Genomic DNA, 24800 nt, shown 5'->3' with positions numbered 1-24800 from the left:
TGGGAGGGGAGGTAGAGAGGAACTGGGAGGGGTAGAGAGGAGGTAAACTGTAATCAGGTTATGTAATGTGAGAAAAATTCTATTTTCAGAAAATGGACAAAAATATCAATTTGTGGTCCCACTGTTTAGTTTTTAGTACTGGCTGAGCACAGGAGACATATGGCTCTAGTCTGTACTGAATTTTGGTAGTGCAGTCTGGTACTGAGCACAAGTTTAAGAGCTGGGCTTGATTTCTTTCCATCTCTCAAATAGGAATCCTCCCACTGATCTTGGGGAGCAGTTCCTTCTATGTCATATTCAGTCTATAATGTCTTCTATGGTACTAAAATCTATGACATCCCTCCAGTTTCCTTTCTTTTTGTGAAGTAAGTTTGGTGTATAAACAGTTTTTGCAATTTGTACAACTGTGGTAGTTTATCACTGGTGAATCTTAACTTTACCCAATTCATGAAAAGATATTTGAAGGCTGAATGGGATTTGAACTCCAGGAATAAGACCTTTATGATCAAAAAGGCTTATTATTTCATATAGTTTGATATCTTAGTCTGTCTAAAGTATTTATATAATTGTTTTTAAATTATACTTTCCTGCTACATGTTTTTTTTCTCATGTTTTTAGCAAGTTGTACTGGTCTCATAAAATGAGAAGTGGGTTTTCTGCTGTTCAAACCTCAGAGAAACTTGGAGTTGAGCAGAACTGTCACCCCCAAATTTGTTCACCACTGAATAATTCTCCATTAAATGTTTCCTAAATCTCCCCAGTGTAATCACTGGCTGTATTCCTAAAATAATAGTTAATTTCTTACAGATAAAGATGGTTTTGATTTACTGTTGTTTTCCTGGGGTGATTGTTTTCAATTAATTTGTACCATTTTTGTGTTTTCAAATAAAATTGACACTTTTTCAAAATCTTCACTTATATCTCATGAAACCCTACTGGATATTTAAACTCTCACCTCCAGACTTGTTTATGATTATTTCTCTTATTTTATTTTTGATTGATTTTTCAGACTACTATAAGTATTGAAAACTTTCTAATGAAGCAGTATTTAGCATTTCCCTTGTTATTGTTTTTATTGAGCTATATATTTTTCTCCTCTCCCCTCCATTTCTCTCCCCTTCCTTTCTACCCTCTCCCATGGTCCTCATGATCCCAATTTACTCAGGAGATCTTGACTTCTTCTATTTCCCATGAACATTAGATCCAGTATGTCTCTCTTATGGTCCTCATTGTTGCCTAGATTCTCTGGGATTGTGAATTGTAGGCTGGTTTTTCTTTTATTTGTGTCTAAAAGCCACTTATGAGCAAGTACATATGATATTTGTCTTTCTGGGTCTGGGTTACCTCACTCAATATGAAGTTTTCTAGATCCATCCATTTGCTCACAAATTTTAAGATGTCATCTTTTTCTGCTGTGTAGTACTCCATTGTGCAAATGTACCACATTTTCCTTATCCATTTTTCAGTCGAGGATCATTTAGGTTTTCTCCAGGTTCTGGCTATATGAGTGAGAAGTCGGGAGACCAGATGATAGAGTAAGGTATAAGATCCATCTCAGTGTATATCCACCCAAAAGATGTCATCCTGTGTAGAATACCTGCTGTGGAGAAGAGGGGAATAGCTGGGGTCAGAGGTACAGCTGTGTCTCCAAACAACATCAGAAAGGCACAGTTTTTGGTGCTGATGGAAAAAGTAAAGCATAGAAATGTCCTGAATGAAGGATGCTCTACTTAATCCACATGTTCAAGAAGACAAGGGAAGAAAAGATGTCCCTCTTGATCCAAATTAGTAGGGCAAGGGTTTCTAGGCAGAAAAATAAGAGCAAGGGAAATATATGTGGTTTCCAAACGGTGGGGTACAGAAGACAAGGAACAAAAACTAATCCATGACAAAAATACATTCACTCCTCCTTTTTCTGACAGCAGAGAATTTTGAGATGATCAAGTTTGAAAATCAGATGTTGAAGTGGTAAATTGTGGTATTTTCTCAGAAGCCAACAGACACAGCAGTGGAGTTAATACTCTCCATTATGATGTTGAATCCCAACCAGACAATGGTGACAGAGTTTGTGCTGGAAGGGTTCTCAGAGAACCCTAATCTAAGACTTCTCCTGATAGTCTGCTTCCTGACTCTCTACACAATGGCTCTCATAGGCAACATTGTCATCATTATTTTGATCACTTCCAGCACTGGGCTCCACAGTCCCATGTACTTTTTCCTGTGCAACCTGGCCACCATGGATATTGTCTGCAGCTCCTCTGTGCTGCCCAAGGCACTGCTTGGCCTATTGTCTGAAGAAAACACCATCTCCTTCAAGGGGTGCATGGCCCAGCTCTTCTTCCTTGTGTGGTCCTTGTCTTCTGAGCTGCTGCTGCTCACGGTCATGGCCTATGACCGCTATGTGGCCATCTGCCATCCCCTGCACTACAGCTCTAGAATGAGCCCACACCTGTGTGGGGTCCTGGCCATGGCTGTGTGGTCCATCTGTGCTCTGAATTCATCCATCAACACTGGTCTGATGACACGGCTGTCATTCTGTGGCCCCAACGTCATCACCCACTTCTTCTGTGAGATTCCCCCACTCCTCCTCCTCTCCTGCAGCTCCACATATGTGAATAGCATCATGACTCTTATGGCAGATGCCTTTTATGGAGGCATCAACTTCTTCCTCACCTTACTCTCCTATGGCTGCATCATCGCCAGCATCCTGCGCATGCGTTCTGCTGAGGGTAAGAGGAAGGCCTTTTCTACCTGCTCCTCCCACCTCATCGTGGTCTGTGTGTACTACTCCTCTGTGTTCTGTGCCTACATCAGTCCTGCTTCCAGCTACAGCCCAGAGAGAAGCAAAGTGACCTCAGTGCTGTACTCGGTCCTCGGCCCAACCCTGAACCCCCTCATCTATACACTGAGGAACAAGGATGTCAAGCTGGCCCTGGGGAGGGTCCTGCCCTCTTTCTCACATTAAATGGAAAGGGTAGCCTGTTCTCCTGGCCTGGCCTGTTCTTACACATGCTTTCCTCAGAGCAGCCTCATGGAGCAGGGGGGTACTTGTTGTTGTTTTAGAAAACTATTCTCCAATGCAAGGACTAGACAATTCTACTTACTATAACCCCAAAAACAACAAAATTCTTAGAGACAGTGAAAAAATGCAAGCTATATTCCCTGACAAGTACAAACATTTTCAAAAGTAATTGAAGTTTATGTAATTAGTTATCCAGCACCAAGTGGTCAGCTCTAAATACATATAAATATGACAACTCCAAATGAATTTAGCAGGTTTTATTTGAATATTTATTCCTGCGTGGGTAAAAACAGAACGAATAAATAAAAAGGAGGCTATGAAGCTGAGAGAAAGGGGAGCATAGAAAAAAGATTGAAAGGAGAGGAAATGATAAAAACGCTATACACACATATGAACTATAATATAAACCTCAAAAATATGAAAATTAGATAATTAATTGAATCTGTATTGAAAGGAGCAATAAAAAGCAGCCATTGGGAGGTACACAGGTCAACCAGAAGGAGACAGAGAGATCAAAAGGCCATCAGAATTAGCCCATGACCTTGATACAGTACAAGCCAGAAGTGAGGGTTGGGTCTGGCATCAAAGGTCTTTGGATTTATTCCAAGAAGTCAGCAGACCCTAAAGGACAATAGCTATGGTCACCCTCATAGTTCCCTTTCTATCTACAGCCTCCAAACTGACAGGCTCCCAATCACACTGTACCTGCTACATCACTCCACAGTGGAAATGATGAGGCCCTGGGTTCAAGAAGCCTCTTGCTGCTAGCACTGTGTGCTGCTGACACCCTCAGGGTGAGAGCCAGCTTTGGCAGGCCGTATCTCATCACACAGGGCCACAGCATGCCCACAGAATACCCACAACATACCCACAGCATGGCAAGAGTCTCCATGAAAATTCTTTCATATGTATACTTAAAAGTGGAAGGAAATCAATTTTTCAGATATTTTACTAACAGGAAAGACCAATTGTCCTCAAATGACCAAACCCATTTTTACTCTCAGGTCCCCTATCTACATGAGAGCCACAACCAATGCTATACTCAGCCTTTGTTTTTAACCCTTTGTGGGTTAAAAGAGAAGAGGTGCACAAAGCACTGTCTACTCAGAGGTCCTGGCTCACGTGACAGCAGCAGAGAGGGCTAGGAATAAGCCACACCCACTTTTGATGTTTTGGGGGATTCGCTTAATTGTTGAATATCATAGCCTAATGGATGCCCCTCTGATCCTACAGAGTATCAAGTAGAGGTCCCACGGCTTCTCGGTGAAGTCAAGCAGTCAAATAGTTGTCTCTTGTGGGTCAACAAATTGTGTCTCCAGGAAAAGTAACATGACCACTACCAAACCTGAGATACCCCAGTGCAGAAGAGAGGATGGCAGCAGGGCCAGCAAAGACTCAGCAGCAGGACAGAAGTCTCCTAAGGGCAACTTTGACATCCTTGTTTCTCAGAGTGTAAATGAGGGGGTTCAAGGTGGGTGCCACAGAGGTGTAGATGACAGACACCACCTTGTCCTTGTTCAGTGAGTAGCTGGAGGAAGGGCGGATGTACGTGTAGATGACGGTGGAGTAGTACATGCTCACCACGATGAGGTGGGCAGAGCAGGTGGAAAAGGCACGCTGCTTGCCCTCAGCAGAGCGAATCTTCAGGATGCTGGCCACAATACAGCCATAGGAGAGGATGATCACAGAGAAGTTCCCTACAGCCAGAAACACATCTGCAGCAAAGGCCATGGCTTCGTTCAGTTGTGTTGGAGCACAGGAGAGCTTCAGCAGTGGGGGAATCTCACAAAAGAAGTGCTCTATCACATTGGAGCTGCAGAAGGGTAGACGCAGCATCAGGCTTGTGTGCACGCTGGTGTTAGTCAGGCTGATGGTCCAGACAAGTCCAGCCAGGAACACGCACACCCTAGGGCCCATCCAGACACTATAGTGTAGGGGGAAACAGATGGCCACAAAGCGGTCATAAGCCATCGCTGAGAAGAGCAGAAGCTCTGCCCCCAGGGACCATGTGAAGAAGAAGAGCTGGGTCATGCAGCCCCCATAAGAGATGGTCCTCTGCCCAACCATGCTGTCCAGTAGCTTGGGTAGAATGGTGGAGGTGCAGAGGATGTCCACCACAGCCAGGTTGACCAGGAAGAAGTACATGGGGGTGTGTAGGGATGGGCTGGCACTGATGGTCACCATAATGAGCAGGTTTCCTGAGACTGCAGCCAGGTAGAGACAAAGGAAGCTGAGGAAAAGTGGTACCTGAAGATGAGGCATCTCTGAGAATCCCAGGATGAGGAACTCGGTGACCAGTGTCCCATTCATCATAAAGCTGGGGAGGCCTCAGGATCCAGGAGCAGTGGGTTTTCTGTGGCAGCTCTGACAGGGTCTGAAGAGGAAACACATGCTCTAGTCCAAGTTTGTGCTAACCACCCACCCCAGGTGTGTTGAAATCTACCTAAATCTCAGACTGCCTCTAGTAAGAACAGAGCAATTACCCCCAGTGCTGCAGGTATGTTTCTAGGTGTGGGACTTCTAGGAGACTTCTGTGACCACTCATGAGCCTTGGGGACCCAGGGTATTTCTCCATTGAGAGGGTTCTTTCCCCAGACTTCAGGGACCACGGAGAATGGCCAGGAAAACTCTAGGGGTGGAAGTCTGTGTGTCCTGCTAACAGGGATAGCTGCGGGTCCTTTCTATTCAAGGGCTCAGAGAGTGGATGAGAATGGGAAGGAATGAGGAAGATGGGAAGTGTCCCTCACCTGGACATACAAAACACCATCAACCACAGTCTTCAAGGGTGACCAGTGCACTCACCTATGGAAATCCCATCCATCCATCTGTGTGTCACTGGAACTGAAGATCAAAGGCTTTAAAGTAGGGCACTGGGCAGGACTGAGCCCTGTCTCACCCTTACACCCACGTAGCCACACATTGGCCTCAAACTTTAAACTGCAGCTGAGTTTAGAAAAGCCTTATACAGAGTGTGTCTGGATGCATAAGGGCCACATTCCAGGGCTGAGGTGACTTCTCATATAAACTATTGCAGGAATACTGGAGCTCGAAGTTGACATTTGCAAATAATCCACTATATTATATTCCTTTTTAAGGATCATTGTTATTTTCATGCATCTGTATGCAGCCAACATCATAAGAAACTATTTCTTGATTTGGGCCTCAACTCTCCTGTCTGTCTCAGGTATTGTCTGCAAGGTGGATGACCTTATCTGAATATTACAAGGTTGTGTCCCTGTAGGGGTGACCAGAAGGTCATGAACCACATCACCCGTGGAGTGTGCTCCCTGGTTCTGCAGATGCTGTAGAGTTCAACTCAACATCTGCGAAGGGAGTAGAAGGAAAAGAAGAAGAAGAGGTGGGAATAGGAACAGAAAGACAGAGAAAGGAAGATGGAGACATAAGGACAGGGACAGAAAAACAGGGAGGCAAGGATAGGGAGGGACAATACAGAGAGAGAGAGGGGAGGGGGGCAGAGATGGGGGAGATAGAGGCAGGTTCTGAGAGGGGGGTTACACTATGGTTTGACTAAGTAGTCCATTTTTTCATAAGCTTGCAGAACTTTCTCAAAAATAACAGCTTAAATGGTCTCTTGAACCTTGGTCATATAGGAAGAGCAATATACTCCTACTACCAAAACATTGTCATTAACATTCAAACACATGTATAGCTACAAGTACAACCAATACAAAACTCACATGATATGTCTATAGCATGAATCTTCCCAGGTGTCCTCTCCAGACATTTTTTTCTTAACACCTCTCTCTCTCTCTCTCTCTCTCTCTCTCTCTCTCTCTCTCTCCAACTTCATTAGAACCAAATTAAGTTTAAAATATTTAAAGAGCACATGGTGACATCTCTAAGTTAAGGGAGGGCATTAGGATGTCTGTGTGAGGACCAGAGTCCCTGCATCCTCTATAATGGAACAGCTATAAAGCTCACAGGGAGAAATCAGGCCCTGAGGGACCAATTAAGCAGAACCACACTGGCTTCTTGAGCAGGACTGGCTGGGGAGATGACCAAGCCTCTCCTCAGACAATACAGCACACACTTGATAGGACACATGGCCCAAGGGCCGGTCTCTGCCCTGCTATCCAGGGACTTGCTGTCTGCCACCATCACCAGTGACAGCAGAGGCCAAAGGGAGCGCTCAAGCAGATGAGATGTTTGTGCCTTGAGCCAATTTTCTCCCCAAATCACTTCTTTCAGTCTCAAAGAGTCCTTCATTCCAGATAGAAACACTTGAGAGGCCAAAGGCAGACACGCTCCCAGCTCTATTGTCTGTCCTCTGACACAGACTGTGACTGGTCACAATCAGCTTTATCTGCTCTAAGTGGATAATGTCCTCAGGCTGGTGCAGCTGTCACAATTCTGCTCTTCACCCAGTGGGAAAAAAAAAACTTCACCTGAGCATGGTCTTCCAGCCTGTGCCCCGTCATTTATGTGCTCAGTTACAATTTGTTGTTCACAGCTCTGAAGCAGGTCTCAAAGCAAACTCAGGCAACAGTGCTGGCTTGCCTCAGCAGGGCCCTCCCCACCCTACAAACCAACACACAAGGCTACACTGGTGCTGCAAGAGCTCTAGCCATTGCTTCTAAATGCTCAGCTCCTTCTGTAGCTGTGATTGAGGCTAGGACTTCAACCCCCAATACCATGTCATTGTATGTTGAGAAAAAGAGGAATTATCGGGATCTTACCACTTCACAAAAGCCCATCATCTGGTTACAAGACCCCAGTGCATAAGTCCATGGGGAAATTTTTATATTCAAGCCATAGCCTTCTCCTTTCATTGAACAATCTCTGACCATTCTAGTTGGAGGAAACGATTTGGGAACTGGCTTTTCAAGACATTGGTTGTGTTAATGAGAGAGAAGACAGAAATTGAAGTGTTCAGAGTTGGCCTTAATCAATGTAAGAAGGAGATGGATCAGAAATCAGGCTGCTCGCTTTTTCCCAGCTCTCTGTTCCTAGGATGCACCACCACCACCCAAGGAAGTGACCGGGAGTTGGTTTCAAACCCACATCTATAGTAAAAATGAAATCCACCTCTAGGTGGAGACACGCCCTTGTTGCCTCCCTCTGGTGTTAGTCCACTTCAACAAGTCAAAGACCGGCTGTGGGGTGGAGTTCCCCCTAGAAAAGAGAGTTCTCTTTAAGATAGTATACTTTCTGTCCTAGGACTCTCTCCCCCAGCACAGGAGCTGCCATGAGGCTTGCCTGGGTCTGCTGCCTTTCTGAGTCCTAACTCAGGGACAGAACTATTCCTTTTGCTTTCCTTCTGTCTTTTTCTTTCAGGTGCTGGACAGAGTATGAAAATGCCTGAAACTCCCTAACACTTTCAGGCTTCTCTCTCGCTCTGCTACCCCCCTGTGACTGTCTGCTACCACAAGGCTGGTTTTCATACATGGATTATTTCCCCCTTCTTTTCGCCATTCTTTTCTTCCAGGGAAGTCACAAGATTTAGAGTGCTTGCCATGGATTTTTTTATTTTAATTCCCTAACCCTTCGGGCCTTCTTCCTTTCTTTCTAAACAATCCCCCTAGCCATGTGGCTTACTGCCATGTCTATTTGACTGTTTTATTTCCAACAGAATGCCTCCATCCCACCTCCCCTTCTCCATTCTTTTCCTCTGGGCAGATGCAGCATTTACAGCTTGTCTGAACCCGAGGTTTTACTTTTTAGCTCTAATAATATGTCCTTACACTTCCCTGTGAGTTGGTCCTTAAGGTAACATATTACTAAGACTTGAAACTCAACAAGGGACCCAACTTTCCTGATATGACATGATGGCTCCACTCAGACTCTCCACGATTGCGCTCCTTTCCTGTCCTTTAATTAGTTTGTCAGCTAAGAAAATGAACTCATTCCTAACCACAAGAAGCTTTCAGACACTTCAAAACCCGAAAAATAATAACACCCCAAAACTCACAATATCTTCTGTGGGAACAGTTTATTTATCCAGAATATACTTTGCTTCTTAAAGAAAGTCCCTCACCTAACCCAAATGAGATGGTAAAGGTCATTACTGAGGCTCCTATTCACATCACAATTGCTGTAGCTAGAGATACAATGTGAGAGACAGCAAGTATGCCCTCTTTCAGTATAGCTTGACACACCCATGGCCACCCTGAAGCAAGGTGGCCCTGGGAGAGCTTGGTCTACAGCAATGGCAATGAAATAAGCAGAACTATAGAGCATAGAGTGAGATCTGCGGTCATGGGGTTGTTGACATTCTCCACTGGAGAAGAGAGGTCACAAACCCCACTCTTTCCTGTCTATCTGTACAAAATTTAGAAATGCTAAGGAATACAGATACTAAACTTGATAAGGGCAGGACTATTAATTAATGCAGCTGTCCATCAAATCATTCATTCACCAAGCTTAACTTGACAGAGTCTTTCTTTGGTCTGTCTACCCTTTGAGTATTTGGAATACATAGACGATGCTTTAACAGGCTGTCCAGGAAAGTCACACCACATCTCCTGTAGCACACATTCAGCCAATCCACCGCCACACTGCCCGCAATACACTCAAACTTGTCTGGTCTCAGAAGCTAAGGAGAGTCAGGCCTGGCTAGTACTCACTCACGTGGAAGAGCCTACTATACAGAGCAACGACTTATAGTCTTGTCTTAAGGTTATTATATTACATGTCACAGAAGAACAAAGATGAAGTAAGGTTTCTTACAAGGAGATCCTTATGAAGGGAGGGGAGAAGAGAACTTGAGGGAACGGGATAGTCGAAAAGGGGGGAGGACAGAGATGGAGAGCAAGGAAAGAGATTATCTTGGTGAGGGAGCCACTATGGGGCTAGCAAGAAACTGAGCACAAGAGAAATTTCTAGGAATCCACAAGGATGACCCCAGCCAAGACCCTAAGCAATAGAAGAGAGGGTGCCTGATTTGGCCTTGCCCTGTAGTCTGGTTGATGTTACCATAGAACCTTCATCCAGTAACTGATGGAAGCAGAAGCAGAGATCCACAGCAGAGCACTGGACTGGGCTCCCAAAGTCCAGTTGAAGAGTGGGAGGAGTGGGGGCTGGAGAGATGGCTCAGAGGTTAAGAGCATTGCCTGCTCTTCCAAAGGTCCTGAGTTCAATTCCCGGCAACCACATGGTGGCTCACAACCATCTGTAATTGGGTCTGGTACCCTCTTCTGGTCTGCAGGCATACACACAGACAGAATATTGTATACATAAAAAAATAAGTAAATATTTTTTAAAAGAGTGGGAGGAGTGAGAAAATGAGCAAAGAGATTAAGACCATGATGGGGACACCCACTGAAACAGCTTACCTGAACTAATGGGAACTCACCAACTCTTGCCTGACAGGGAAGGAACCAGCATAGGACCAAACTAGGACTTCGGAATGTGGGTGGCAATTGTATGACTGGGGCAGACTGTGGAGCCACTGGCAGTGGCACCAGAATTTATCCCTACTGCTTTTACTGGCTTTTTAGAACCCATTCTCTTCGGAGGGATACCTTGCTCAGCCTAGATATAGTAGGGATGGCCTTGGTCCTTCCTCAAAGCAGTGTGCTAGACTTTGTTGACTCCCCATGGGAAGACTTACCCCTCTGAGGAGTGGATGGGGGTAGGGAGAGAAAGTGGAGGGGATAGGAGGAGGGTAGGGAATAGGAACTGGGATTGGTATGTAAAGTGAGAAAAGATAGTTTTTTAAAAAAAAAAATAAAGAAATAAATGATTAGGCTTCAAATTCTGTGCCTCTTTCTATCAGTGTATGTAGGATGTGTTAAAAGGCAGTTAGAGATCCCATTCAGTGTTGCTGAGAGTGGGAAGGGTAACCCGCACGAAAACTTCATTACAAAACTCAGCAGGTCCACACCCTGAAGCCTCTCCCATTCCATTCACAGTCTCCAGAGAGGATGAAAATCAGGGAAGAGGACTTAGGCACAGTTATTTATGGAAGCTGTATAATAAAATGTGTTATAATCACAGAACTTAGTGTGCATCAAAATTAGAAAGGAACAAAGTACTAGTCACCCATGAGAACAGGAATGAACCTTTAAAATACTGCTGCGGGGTTGCAGAGATGGATGGAGATAGAGGCAGAGACCCACATTGGAGCCCTGGACTGAGCTCCCAAGGTCCAGAGGAAGAGCAGAAGGAGGGAGAATATGAGCAAGGAAGTCAGGACCGCGAGGGGTGCATCCACCCACTGAGACAGTGTGCCTGATCTAATGGGAGCTCACCAAGGCCAGCTGGACTGGGGCTGAACGAGCATGTGATCAAACCGGATTCTCTGAATGTGGCTGACAATGGGAGTTGACTGAGAAGCCAATGATAATGGCACCGGGTTTTGAATTTACTGCATGTACTGGCTTTTAGGGAGCCTAGTCTGTTTGGATGCACACCTTCCTAGACCTGGATGGAGCGGGGAGGGCCTTGGACTTCCCACATGGCAGGGCACCCTGACTTCTCTTAGGACTGGAGAGGTGAAGGAGGAGGGGGAGGAGGAGGGAAATAGGATGAGGGGAGGAGGTGGAAATTTTTAATAAATATAAAAAAATAAAATAAAGGAAAAGAAAAAATACTCTTAGGACTGGAGAGCAAGGGGTAGGGGGATTAGGGGGAGTGGGAGGGAAATGGGAGGATAGGAGGAGGTGGAAATTTTAAATAAATAAATATAAAAATAAATTTTAAAAAAGAAAATAAAATTAATAAAACAGAAACAAGCACTGTGCTATGAAAGAAGACACTGGCAAAAGAATGTGGGCTGTGTGATTTCATTTGTACCAAGTTCTACAACACACAAAATTCACCTATAGCTGAAACAGCAGAACAGAGATGACCTCAGGCCTTACAGGCTGAGCAGCCCTGGGTGGAGCATCCTAGATTGAAGGCTACCATCTCCAGTCTCCACAGAGACTTAGCCTGCGCAGCTGTATGTGTGTGCCAAACCTCAGTAAACGACACCCAACTCATGCATTTCACTGTCTGAAAATTTTACTGAAAGAGCTATAAGCTAGAAAAACCCATAAACAAATGACGGTCTCTGTTATGCATATGAATGCATTTAAGGAGGAGTGAAAGTGCAGCGTGCTTTGAAGTGAGTAAAACAGAGGGTCACATGAGCAAAGCAAGGAAGCAGATCTCAGGCAACGGCCCAGCATGAGAGCAGTGGGGACAAATTCCCAGGTATCCTGCTCAATCCTGTCCCGTTCACGATGCTTGAACTCTTTCAGTAAGGTGCTGTGGGCATTCAAACCCTACACACAGGGTAGAAAGCACCTCTCAAGAACAAACGAGTAGGGCCAACGGCATGGCTCGGCAGGCAAGGGTGCTTGCTGCCAAACCTGATCATCTGAGTTCGAGTCTGAGAGCCCATATGGCAGAAGGAAAGAGTTGGTTCCTATAGCCTGGTCTCTGATCTCTACATGAACAAGCACTTAACAAACAGTTCAAGGTCTTCAAAAACCCAGTTACACCAATGGATTCAGAGGACAGGGGCAGAGGCAGCTGTTCATTTGGATGTTGCTACCAACAGCACCAAATAATACAGGGTTCATCACAGCCTAGAGAAAATGGCCTGGAGGAGAAAGGAGAGTCCAGGACTACAGAACTGAGAGACTAAAGGTAGAATGAACTCCTAGTCATGCTTAAGACACTTTTGTCCAAACAAACAAAAAAGACTGGTACCCTCTGTTACGATGACAGAACTTCCCAACAGAAGAGGAAGAGATAAGTCAACCCACCCCTTCCTGGGCATCACTGGTATGGGAGGCATACTTGTTCCTTCTCCTCTCACTGGTGTGGAGACCATGACACCATGAGACAGTTCTTCTCAAGTCTAATATCAGGGTCTGGATGATTTTCACCAACACAGGATTCCAAAAAATCCTACATCAGAGACAGCAGGCTATAGACATGCAGCTTTCCCCGAACCTGGATGCCCACTGACAGAAAGAAATGACAAGTAGCTCCTCGAAGAGAGGCACATTACATGTACATCTGCCACATAAATTACAGGTCTGTTCCTTGCCATGGCATCAGATTCTTAGTCTTGGTTCCAACTAGTTCATCAACAGCTGGAGCAAGCCACACCAGTGTTTTCTATCTCCTCAATAGACACAGGGAAACACCTTCCTGAGGGCCACTTTGACATCCTTATTCCTCAGAGAGTAAATGAGGGGATTCAGGGTAGGGCTGACTGCTGTGTATAATAAGGCAACCACCTTGCCATTTTCCAAGGAGGATCCAGAGCCAGGCTGTACATAGGTATAGATGACAGTAGAGTAATACAAGGTGACCACCACCAGATGGGCAGAGCAGGTGGAAAAAGCACGCTTCTTGCCCTCTGCAGAGCGGATGCGTAGGATGCTGGCGATGATGAAGCTGTAGGATACCATGGTAAACAGGAAGTTGATCACACCAAAATACACGTCTGCGATGACAATCATGATGTTGTTGAGGGTGGTCGGGCTGCAAGACAGCAGTAGCAGTGTTGGGATTTCACATAAAAAGTGGCGGATTTGGTTGGGGCCACAGAAATGGAGCCGTGCCATCAGGCCAGTGTGCACGGATGTGCTAACTGCACTGATGACCCACACACTGCCCGCCAGCAGGACACAGATGGGCCGACTCATCAGCATGCTGTAGTGCAGTGGGCGGCAGATGGCCACATAGCGGTCATAGGCCATGGCTGTGAGCAGCAGCAGCTCAGCCCCCAGAAACCAGGTTAGGAAGAAAAGCTGGGTCAAGCATCCCTTATAAGAGATGTGGCTGCCCTTCCCCACCAGACCCTCCAATAGCTTGGGAAGAACAGTGGATGTGCAGACAATGTCCATCAGAGCCAGGTTTGCAAGGAAGAAGTACATGGGGGTGTGAAGACTTGGGTTCAGGCTGATGGCCATGATAATGAGAGTGTTTCCTGCAAGAGCCAGGATATAGAAAATTGAGAAAAAGACCAAGAAGAAAGCCTGGAACCCAGGATCCCCAGAAAATCCTTGCAGGACAAACTCTACCACTGCTGTGTAGTTGTTCATTGCAATTTGAGAATGAGCCCCTGGGAGTTACTGTGACCCAGCTGGGTATGGTCAAGGAGACGCAGGGTGTAGAGCGTCCATCATCTCTCATAGGGTCTTTCAGGTGTGACTAGGAATGCTTGTCATGGGTGCTGTTGCTGTAGAAAACACATAATTAACATGATGACATCATCTCTCAACATAGTCTGCTAATCTGAACTCTCCACTCTGCACACAACAGACCCAGAACAAAAGAGAACCCTACCTATGGTGGGCAATATCCTTCTATAGTATCTGTTTGCTTTGATATTGATCATGTCCTATGATATCATGAGACCTGGAATTTCTATAAGCCTATATGCCAGACAGCTAAAGCTTACCAAGGGCCAATCTGGTCTCCAGCACAGGTTTTTTTTTAGGACCTAGAGATGAGCAGCCTCATCAGGGAGTAGACCAGGCTTCTCAGATGCAGGCTGCAAAACAGTTCTGGGGAAGCATTCTTGGGGGTCTGGAGCATGGAGCAGTGGCAGCATTCTATGCAGTTGGCACAGACGGTCCTGGCCCTTGGAAGATGAAATCGACTTCTCTTGTGAACACCACAACTGTCTATTTCTTCCTGGTCACCCTAAGCACTCCTTGTGGATAGTAAACACAGAGAGGTAGCTAGGCATCACCTGCCTTTCCTGGGTCTGGTGGAGGCTAGCGTCTGTCAGAGAAGGTGTCAGGCTGTGCCAGGGCTGGAAACACAGCATGAAAGGCATGGACACAGCTTCACCCAGTTCCCAAATGCCTAGGCTATCACCCTTGCCCTGTGTCAAACATATCTTCCCTACACATCATGCACCCATCTATATCTAATCAGGCCTCTTCAAACATATGCATTTCTTAGGCCTAGAAGCAGGTAGACTTATGTGATAAACAAAGTTCTGCTCTCTCTAGTGTTTCCATGGGACTGAGTGGTCGCAGACCCTTTCTAGAGATTCAGGAATGGGCTGTTGGCTCCATATAAACAAATAACCCATATCAGGGTATGTCCTAAACAAGACAGCATATCTTCTCCCCTGAAAATGCACAGATCAAGGCCTTTCTCCTGCAGGGTGAGCTTGAGACTCCCACTGAAGAACCAAGAAACCCACAAAGCCTCCAGGGCCAATACTTGTCCCTGCAAAAGCAAAGGTTGGTCTGTCAGCATCCCTGCAGATGTCCGTTGGCCTCATAAAGCACACAGGGCTTCTCAGTGAGCCCCCAAATCCCCTCTGTCTGCTTCTCAACCCAGTACCTGTCTGCCTGCAGCTCTGGGTCACAGGTGGCTTTGAGCCCTAAACTCTGCACCAGATTCACAGGAAACCACCATGCCTCTCTCAGAGATTCAGATCTGCCTCAGAGCCAAGTCACAGGGCAAGCTTTCTGTTCTGCACTGATCAATGGCCCAGATAGTTCCCAAAGCAGACCCACAGAGGCCAAGCTCTTAGTTTCAAACTGAAACTGTGAAGGAAAATGACTCTGGGAACAAATATTTTAAAATATTTATATAGGTCAGGACAAAGTCAAATAACTTTTGAGAATAATCACACACACACACACAAAGAAAAAAAGCAGGGATGGTAGCTACCCATAGGAAAGATGTGAGAAGAGGAAGGATCAGCTCACATGGAAAGAGTGTCCCTGAGTGTCCATCTAAGTCCAAGATGTCGGCATGTCATGGAGAACATCCAATGTGGCCACAAAATGAGAGTCCTCTGTCTCTTTTGTTTGCTATTGACCTTAATGCAGAGTTTGCCCCTTGGGGTGGACACTGAGATTTCTGAGGAATGTCCCTCAGAGAGCAATTACCCACTTTGAGGTAAACAGGAGTCCCTGCTGGGGCCATAGTCCCCAAGCTGAGGCACCAGGACGCTAAGACACAGAGAAAGAAGGCACCTGAGGTCATATGCACAGGTCTAGGACACTGAACTCTACAGTGACTTCTACCCTGGGGATGCCCTCAAGACAGCTTGGCTGAGAGTCATGGCCATTTGATCCATGTAAGAAGACAGATTTCACATTAACATATAATTCCTGAGCATAGTCTATGGGTTTACCTCACTTAACTATATCATCTTGGTGTGACATAGTTCTATCAATAAACCAACACTGATTGGTCCATTATTGTATAGGGAGATTGAGTAAGGGCCACTCTCATTGCATTGCTTGGGGAGTATGGTCAATACGGGACATCACAGTTGAGGTTGGTCATGAGTGTATGCAACTTTTCATTGCAGTGTTCAAACCCTCTCATGAGGACAGAGTGTGTGAAGACTGTGGAGATGAAGATCAGCATCAGTAAACAGGACTTCAGTTCCACCATGTTCTGTGCACTGGGTATAGATAACAAGGCACCTGAGTTCTTAGCAGCAGATTGGCTTCCCTGTAGAAGCAGAAGGCCCACAGCAGATGGGAGGATCATTTTCTGAAGTTCTAGAACAGTTAAGAAAGCAACCTATTCAGAATCAGCTATTATAAAAGAAAATTCAAAGGAACTAAAATGATCACACTTCACAAACCAAATGATCATTGTCCACCTTAAGTTCCAAATCTTCCTAAGTGTCCTCAAACTCTGTCAATACACACATTCTCAGTCTGTCACAAAACTTCTCCCTCTTAGCATAACAGCAAATGCAACAGTCTCAGCACAACTCAAGATTTGAGCAATTCCTAGAGGACATCAAGATGTGATATGACGTCATCAGAGAGGCTTCCATTGGCAGTTGATGGGAACACATGCAGAGATCCACAGCTGAACATTAGGCAAAGAGAGAGCCCAACTTGAAGATCTCCATCAGGTCCTTCCCTTTGTAGGTCAGGGAACCCCAAGGAAGAGGGAGAGGAATAATTGTAGGAACCAAAGGGGTCAAGAACACCAGGAGAATATGACCCACAGAATCAACTGAGCAGGGCTCTTAGGGGCTAACGAGTACTGAAGAGACAATAATGGGGACTGTGTGAGTCTGCACTGGTCCTCTGCATGTATGTTATAGTTGTTAACTTGGTGGTTTTGTGGGACTCCTAACAGCAGGAGTTGGGGCTGTCTCTGACTCTTCTGCCTGCTCTTCAGACCCTTTATATCCTACTGGATTGGCTGGCCCAGCTCTGATATGAGGGTTGGTGTCTAGTCTTACTGTATCTTGTTAGCCATGTTCAGATGCTGTTTCTGGGAAGCCTGCTCTTTTATAAACAGAAGAGTGGATCTGCGGGAGAGTTGAGGGAGGTATTGAGAGGAATGAAGGGAGGCAAAACTGCAGTTTGGATGTATTAACAAACAATACAAAAATATAAATAAAAGTATTTAAGCTGTGATATTAACTTCAACTACGTCTATTTTTTTCTAGTCAATTTTCCATAAAGGGATAATACGGTGTTATAAAACTAATAATCAATCAATGGCTTCTGCAACACTGGCATAAGAAAATCTCATGGTTCAAATCAAGTGACCATATTTGTAGCATATAAGCCTCAACAATGGAGCTAACTGGTTAATGAGGAACTGATGCTCATCCACCACTCACTGACCTGGAGCAATCATCCACAGAGCAGGGGAGCCAGTTATCCCAGTGATGAGGTGTGCCAGTGCGACCATGAACCTAGCAACTGACGATGCAGCTGGTGGGAACTCTGTTCTGTCTGTGGAAAAACACTTGGTGGTTAGGCTGGTGTAATGGTTGCACTCAGTCATTAACCAGTAAAAGAAAACCAGCAGGAGCTATAGGGTCAATAACTTGAGTGGAGTGGACAGCCCTGCATCTGGCCTGTCCTCTGCCCCTTGAAGCTGGCCAGCCCACTCCATCTCTGGTATGGCACAGAATACAGGTTTTGACTCCTGAAGATCATAAGGCACAATGGGCCATTTGTTTTTGTTTTTATTTCAGAGGTAACTGTAGGGCTGTCTCCTACTCCTCCCCAAATAGGAGAGAGGGCTCAGAAGACGACTGAGAGGAAGCTGCTCACAGAAGCTCTAGGCAAGCAAGTTCTCAAGACATTCAATGGGCTCTTGCAGAACACACACAGCAATATGTCCTTAGCAATAGTACGCCCAGTATATTTTTTAAAAAAAGATTAACAGTACGTAATATGTGTGTAGGAACCCCTGCTTGCCACCCCTCTGGGGCATGGTAGAATGAACATTCATCATGGAGTCAGGTGGGTCTGGCTGGGCTACATCTAAGGAAAACTGTACTTGGAATACCTTAGTGTCTCCTTTTTCATATAAACTAAATGAGAACTAATCTAAAGGCAACCTTGAACCTCCCTTGCTCAGTAGGACAGGGTAGCCAAGTGTTGGCTCTTCCCTTTGCTTGTCTATACAGGAGTTCGTCTTGTTGACATCCTGGAGCTGCCTAGGGGATGGTGCACATGGGGCTATTCAATGCCAGGTTTCAGTCACTGGGGACCAATTTGTTCCCTTTCCATTTGATTCTTTCCTATCCATCAGTTTGGCCATAAAAAAACTCCTGGGACCCCATTTAGTTATGATCTCTTAAGACAAATGTGTTAATATTTTAACACACCTATATAAATCCAGTTACATGTACTAAACTCACTCCGTAGCTTCAGAGAGGGAGGCATCAGATCTTGACCACACTCACTCATGAAAAGTAGAAACACAACCCCACATCCATGTTTGGCTGTCTCCAGAGACCATCCTATTTTATAGCTTTACTGGAATTTCCAATCCTTGGAATTCTTCACAGGGATACTCCTTGTGTGCCATTCAAATAGCGTGTCTACCTCTTTCATTTCATTTGGGCTGGAAAGCTAGCCCACTTAGATAAAATCCTGAACTCCCTTCCACCAGATCCCTCTCCAGAGTAGTCCTTGTTCTTCCCTCTGGGTCTAGTCAACCTCCACTCAGCCCCAGATGCTCTCTGGGATTCTAGTTTTGGACTTGTTTTTGTGTTTGTCTTGTTTTTTGTTTTTTGTTTTTTGTTTTTTTCCAAGACAGAGTCTTATTGTGTAGTTCAGGTTGTCTTTAGCACCAGATCTTCTTAGCTTAGCCTCTGATGTGCTGGGATTATAGGTGTGTTCCACTGTACCAGACTATCCATATAGTGTGGGACAATGGTTTATATTTGTCAATTATATTTTAAATAAACACTGATTTGCCAGTAGTCAGGCAGGAAGTATAGGCGGGACAACCAGACAAGAAGTAGAGGTGGGTCAAGGAGAACAGGAGAATTCTGGGAAGAAGAGAGTCCTAGTCTGGAGTCCTTTCCCAGACACAGAAGAAGGAAGATGTGACTGCCCCGCTGAATAAGGTACTGAGCCACATTGCTAACTCAGATAAGAATAATGGGCTAATATAAATTATAAGAGTTAATAAGAAGCCTGAGCTAATGGGCCAATCAGTTTATGATTAATGTAGACCTCTGTGTGATTTCATTGGGACTTAACAGTTGTGGAAACCAGGCAGGACAGAAATCTCAGACAACATCCGTAAGTTTGTATTTGCTAAGGAAGCTGAGGAAAACATGAACAAAGACATCAAAAGAGTAAGTGTGTTATGAAATCAGCAACTCCAGTGCAAGTGCTTGCCTGGTCCATGCTATCGTCAGTCTTTCCCCCCCACAATGTAGGGAACTCATCCTGCCATCCCGGGATCATCACTGACCCCTAACTGTGAAGGAGCGCTCTCAGAGTCACCAGTCCCTACATTAGCACAAGTAATTCCTACTCAGAGCCATAGTTGGCTGATGTGTAGCAGTCTCATCCTAAACTGAAACATTCCATCTTGCAGGAAACTGCTTAAGCCACAAGGTTAAAAAAAAATCAAAATATAGTCAGTAAGTCCCTGCAACTCATCAGATTTACAGGTCCCTCCCATCCAAGAATAAACAAAGGCTGATAAGAGTCATGCTGAGACAATCCCAGAAAACCTAGACAACAATGAGGACTCTAAGAGAGACATACATGGATCTAATCTACATAGGAAGTAGAAAAAGACAAGATCTCCTGAGTAAATTGGGAGCATGGGAGCATGGGGAATGCTCCGTTTCTGTACACATTTGCAGTTGCTGTTGTATGGTTCCCACAGAAACCATCACCCTGTGCAACAGGCTCTCCCAGCCAGGATATTATCCTGCAGAACCACACTAGGCTTTATGGTTCATTTCTTAAGGATGTGTAGAGACTGTAGGGAAAACACGGATGGGAGTTAATTAAGAATGGGGTCTGGGTGGGACTGTGAGCAGGAGGAATCTGAGTGACAGGGATGAGACCAGTTAGGGTGACCTGGGGGAGTTATATGGGGAAGGCCCCTCAGACCATTTTTTGTTCTATCTTGTAAAGTTATCTAAATCAATTTAGATAATAAAATTGAAAGTTTTGAATTTAAGCCAGCCGTGGTCATTGTCCAGTGTTTATTAAGGTCAGATTTGGACCAAGAGCTGAACAAATGTGGCCTTTCTGAGTCTCCTACAAGGGGTTCTTTGTGGTTAGCCTGCAAACAGGCTAAAGGTGTGTGGTTTTTTTTTTTTTCTGCAGGGATAATTTGGAAACCACAGTGGATGAGGGGTCAAGGTAAAACCAGAGGTCAAATCCAGTCATTGGAGGCATCCTTTGGGTTTCAGATTAACCAAACAGTCTTGGAGACTAGGATGGATATCCCCAGACTCATAACTTCCAGAAGTCATGGGCCTCAGGGACCAGGGAAAGTTCCTGGAACTTTCGACAAAGTGAGTCTCCAGGTGAGATGAGGGGCATTCCTGGGATCCCTGAGACCTAACCAGGTGACCTTCATAGTAGGTCCCATGAGTTAGCTTGTCCCCGCAACTGTGTTTCATGTGTGCTCTGGTTGGATGGAGTCATCCTTCTACAGGTCAGACTATATCAGAATGAAACAAAGCAAAGTGAGAGAAGAGAAAGGTGGGGGCAGAGAGTGAAAGCAGAGACTGCCTGCCCGAGAGTGACAGATGGTCTTGCCAGGCCTACTTGGGGCCTGGAGCCAGTGAGCAGAGGAGAACAAGGTAGTCATTCCAAATTTTAAAATTTCTTGTGAGATCATTATTTTTTATTGAACAAACCTCTTTTAGACAATATATTCTGATCACACTTTTTCCCCTCCCCACTGACCCAACTCCACACCCTCTCTCTCTTTAAAAAATGAACAAGCAAAACAAAATCAGAAACAACACACAAAAAAAATAGCAACCAAAATATACAAGCGAAAGATCAATAAGATTAAAAAAAAGGTCCAAGAAAAACATTATGAGACAAAAAGTCTCTAACAATACTATTGAGTTCATTTTGTGTTGTCTAACAACTCCTGGGTGTGGGACCTACCATAAAGTATGACTAACACACCCAGTGAGACCCCATGGGAGAAGGCTCCAGAGAGTAGTGATTGCAGGCAGCCCTGGTCCACTTCCCTGTCTCAGCCCTGGGAACCTGACTTGAGCGTGTGTGTGCTGCCACACGCTCTGAGCTCATTTGTGGGTCAGTCCTGCTGTGTCTGGAAGGTGCCGTTTTCTTGGAGTCATTCATCACCTCTTGCTCTTACAAACTGTGGCTGTAAGTTGACTGTGCTAACTCCATTTTGGTATCTAGGATAAATTTTGCCTTGCTGAGAAAAGTGCCAGTAAAAATGAACTTAAAAAAAAAAACAGTTCCAGGGAGGAAAAAATCAACAACTCAAGGATCTGGGCTCTCGACAAAGATAGGCCTGACCTATGTTTTCTAATTGCATATAGCTTTTGCAACTATCTACTTAGCTTGTTGTGGTGAGGAAAGAATCCTGGGACTCTCCAGCCAGGATGTGGTTTTCTCGCTTATTTATAGACCCTGAGAAAGGCACTGGACTACACTTGGGCCCCTGATGCCCAGGTGCAGTCACCAGCTGACTGGAATTAAGACTTTCAATTGGCTCTTCACTATGTCTATGTGGTCTTCTCATTAGGAGCCTCAAAATAAAACTTTCCACCTCCTCTTCAGCAAAGCTTCCTGTGCCCAGAGGGGAGGGGTTTGATGAAGACATCCCATAGGACTGAGTGTTTTAAGGTCTCTCACTCTCTGCACAAGCCAGTGGTAGGTCTCTGTGTTAGTTTCCATCTATGGTAAGAGGATATTTCATTCGTGAGAGCTGTGGAAGATACTTACCCATGATTATAGTAAAATGTCCTTAGGAGTCATTTCAGGGTTAGGTTCCTTCAGCAGAGCCTGAAGCAGAACTGGTTTTCCCCTTGTCTCCCAGCCTATCTACTCTCAGGTTCCTTCAACTTCTGTGAAGATCTACACTGGAATTTTGATGGAGATTGCATTCAACCTTTAGATTTCTTTTTGGTAAGGTGACCATTTTCACAAAGTAAGCATGATCAATCTCCAGTTTCTTCCTTCCGTGTATTAAAGGTTTATTAAACAAGTCTTTTAATTACTTGGCTAGAGGTATCAAAAGTATTTCCTCTCTCTCTCTCTCTCTCTCTCTCTCTCTCTCTCTCCACTCCACTCCACAAAGCCAAGTATCTGTTGGCATACCAAAGTTCATACTAACCTCCAGGCTCCCTAGGAATCACAAGACCTGTTACACATTTCAGAGTCCATGCCAGTATCCTGACTGTTCTCACCCCACCCCTTACCCTAAATTTTTCCATGTAGATGGTAATGTCTGTCTCACTGGCTCCCACAGTCATTCAGTCCCAAATAAACGTTCTTAAATTAATTATAAATTATTTGGCATATTGCTTAGGATTATTGCTAACTAGCTCTTACAATTTAAATTAACCCATAATTCTTGTCTACATTTAACCATGTGTCTTGGTACCTTTTCTCAGTAAGGTATTCTCATCTGCTTCCTCTGCATCTTGCTAGTGACTACATCTCTACCTTTTCTCTTCCCAGAATTCTCCTAGTCTGGTTTCCCCACCTATAATTCCTGCCTTGTTACTGGCCAATCAGCATTTTATTAAACCAATACTGATGTGGAAGAGTCTTCTGTTTTGTGTTAATTTCATTGGTTAAATAGACTGCCTTGGCCCTTTAATAGGACATAAAATTAGGTAGGCGGAGTAAGCAGAACAGAATGCTGGGAGAAAGAAGCTGAGTCAAGGAGTCGCCATGATTCTCCCACTCCAGATAGACGCAGGTTAAGATCTTTCCTGGTAAGCCACCTTGTGGGCTACACAGATTATTAGAAATGGGTTAGTTCAATATGTAAGAGCTAGCCAATAAGAGGCTGGAACTAATGGGCCAGGCAGTGTTTAAAAGAATACAGTTTCTGTGTAATTATTTCGGGGCATAAGCTAGAGCTAGCTGGCGGCCGGGAGCTGGGGCAGCAGGGAAGCGGCCCGCAGCTCCTCACAACACAATACAAGTTACAAACCTTTACAGTGTACAAGAACATTACCCCACAGCATCTCCAGCTCCTGGGCTCCATCCCCTCACACACACACACACACACACACACACACAAACACATGCACACACACTTATCATTTCTCCTTATGACTCTGCTATTTCTTCAGCTATGCACTCCTTTTTGTCTTGTTCTCTTAGTCCTCTCTATTACTCCTCGTTCTTGGTGGACATTATCTTCCTTTGTTACCCACCTGCCTCGGTCCATCCAGTCTACTGGACATGCTAATCTACCTCTCTCTCTCTCTCTCTCTCTCTCTCTCTCTCTCTCTCTCTCACACACACACACACACACACACACACGTCTGATCACACTCAAATACATACAGTTCATACTCAGGCACATACAGCTGACACATATATTATTTCACACTCTTAAACAATTGAAAACAAAAAAACCAATTCTCCTCACTTACCAGATCAAGCATCAGGGAAAAGGACGTGAGGGGACTTAAGTACTACCGAGACCAGGAAAGCCTATTCTCCAGGAAACGCCAGGGGGGTTGACTCTGCCATGATACTGTATGAGTCAACTACAGCAGGACACTACAATAATTCATTATTCACCATAATTTCAAGAGGTCCTATACGTATTAGACTGTGGATGCCGACACAGTTATGTAGCCTGTCCCGTGCATCCTAGACAAGATACCAGGAAACACATGTCCTAGCAAAGGTGTGGCTATGGAATGGTGATCTGAATGCAGGTATTCACAGAATATTTCATCAACTGCAAAAAGACAGGCATAGTGGTGATCTGGAGAAGTATATGAAAATGTAATCTGTGGGTTAGTTTATATCACATGCATATAATAGATTTTCCTATACTATCCTGCTAAGTGAACTCCATTCCCATAGTACTGTGTTTACTTCCCTGGAAGGAGAATCCTCCACCTGACTAAGGAGGTTTTGGACAAGATGCTCTCTACCCTCCCTAAGATCCCATCCCATCCTCAACAATGCACTTTAGCATGCTCAAGGGCACTGTATAAACCCATTCACCCATGGGGCCTCCTGTGTCCTGAGAACAACTGGTCAAAGTAATGAGAAATACTCTGTGTGTTTTTATCATTTCTGTTGTTATAGAATTAATATTCATTCCCAGTGAGAAATCATTCTGCACACAAAAAGATTATAAGCAGTGGTGCAGAGAAACTATCAAACTAGACTGAGTGGAAAGAAAGGGCTATTGGAAATCAAACTGCCAAGGCTGTGGTGGGGTTGGGGTGGGGGTGGGGGAGCAAGGCAGAGAGAAGAGCAAAATGGCAGAAAAGCAAGTAGATTTTCTATGACAGTCCATAGGGTGGGGACTGAACTGATACAGGCTGTCCACATTGACTGGGAACTAGGTGCCCTTGCCTGAGGTAGGTGACCTTGGCGGGGAGAGTTAAAGGAGGTCCCTGGAGGATTAAGGGTGA

The 24800-nt window shown here is 45.0% G+C and overlaps 3 protein-coding genes across 3 annotated transcripts; 1 reads left to right on the top strand and 2 right to left on the bottom strand.

The window, feature by feature from the left end:
- The first annotated feature begins 2014 nt into the window (after nucleotides 1–2014).
- On the top strand, nucleotides 2015–2965 carry LOC126498729 (olfactory receptor 13A1-like). The gene has a single exon (XM_050137624.1). It carries the CDS (start codon nucleotides 2030–2032, stop codon nucleotides 2963–2965), a length of 936 nt encoding a protein of 311 aa, XP_049993581.1. The 5' UTR covers nucleotides 2015–2029.
- A 1452-nt stretch (nucleotides 2966–4417) lies between these two features.
- Nucleotides 4418–5335, bottom strand: LOC126498657 (olfactory receptor 13G1-like). Its single transcript, XM_050137522.1, has one exon. The coding sequence runs from the start codon at nucleotides 5333–5335 to the stop codon at nucleotides 4418–4420; it is 918 nt and encodes a 305-aa protein (XP_049993479.1).
- A 7747-nt stretch (nucleotides 5336–13082) lies between these two features.
- Nucleotides 13083–14025, bottom strand: LOC126498571 (olfactory receptor 13A1-like). The gene has a single exon (XM_050137343.1). It carries the CDS (start codon nucleotides 14023–14025, stop codon nucleotides 13102–13104), a length of 924 nt encoding a protein of 307 aa, XP_049993300.1. The 3' UTR covers nucleotides 13083–13101.
- Between the last annotated feature and the right edge of the window lie 10775 nt (nucleotides 14026–24800).

Source organism: Alexandromys fortis, unplaced genomic scaffold (genome assembly GCF_014885135.2).
Source record: "Alexandromys fortis isolate MF-2015 unplaced genomic scaffold, M_Fortis_MF-2015_v1.1 scaffold_3, whole genome shotgun sequence".
NCBI lineage: Eukaryota > Metazoa > Chordata > Mammalia > Rodentia > Cricetidae > Alexandromys > Alexandromys fortis.
The sequence above is the reverse complement of the archived record's forward strand: the minus strand, read 5'-3'. Positions and strand labels throughout refer to the sequence as shown.

Excerpts from the sequence above, each read along its gene's own strand:
- LOC126498571 (XM_050137343.1), bottom strand. The coding sequence starts at position 14,025 with ATGAACAACTACACAGCAGTGGTAGAGTTTGTCCTGCAAGGATTTTCT.
- LOC126498657 (XM_050137522.1), bottom strand. The coding sequence starts at position 5,335 with ATGATGAATGGGACACTGGTCACCGAGTTCCTCATCCTGGGATTCTCA.
- LOC126498729 (XM_050137624.1), top strand. The coding sequence starts at position 2,030 with ATGATGTTGAATCCCAACCAGACAATGGTGACAGAGTTTGTGCTGGAA.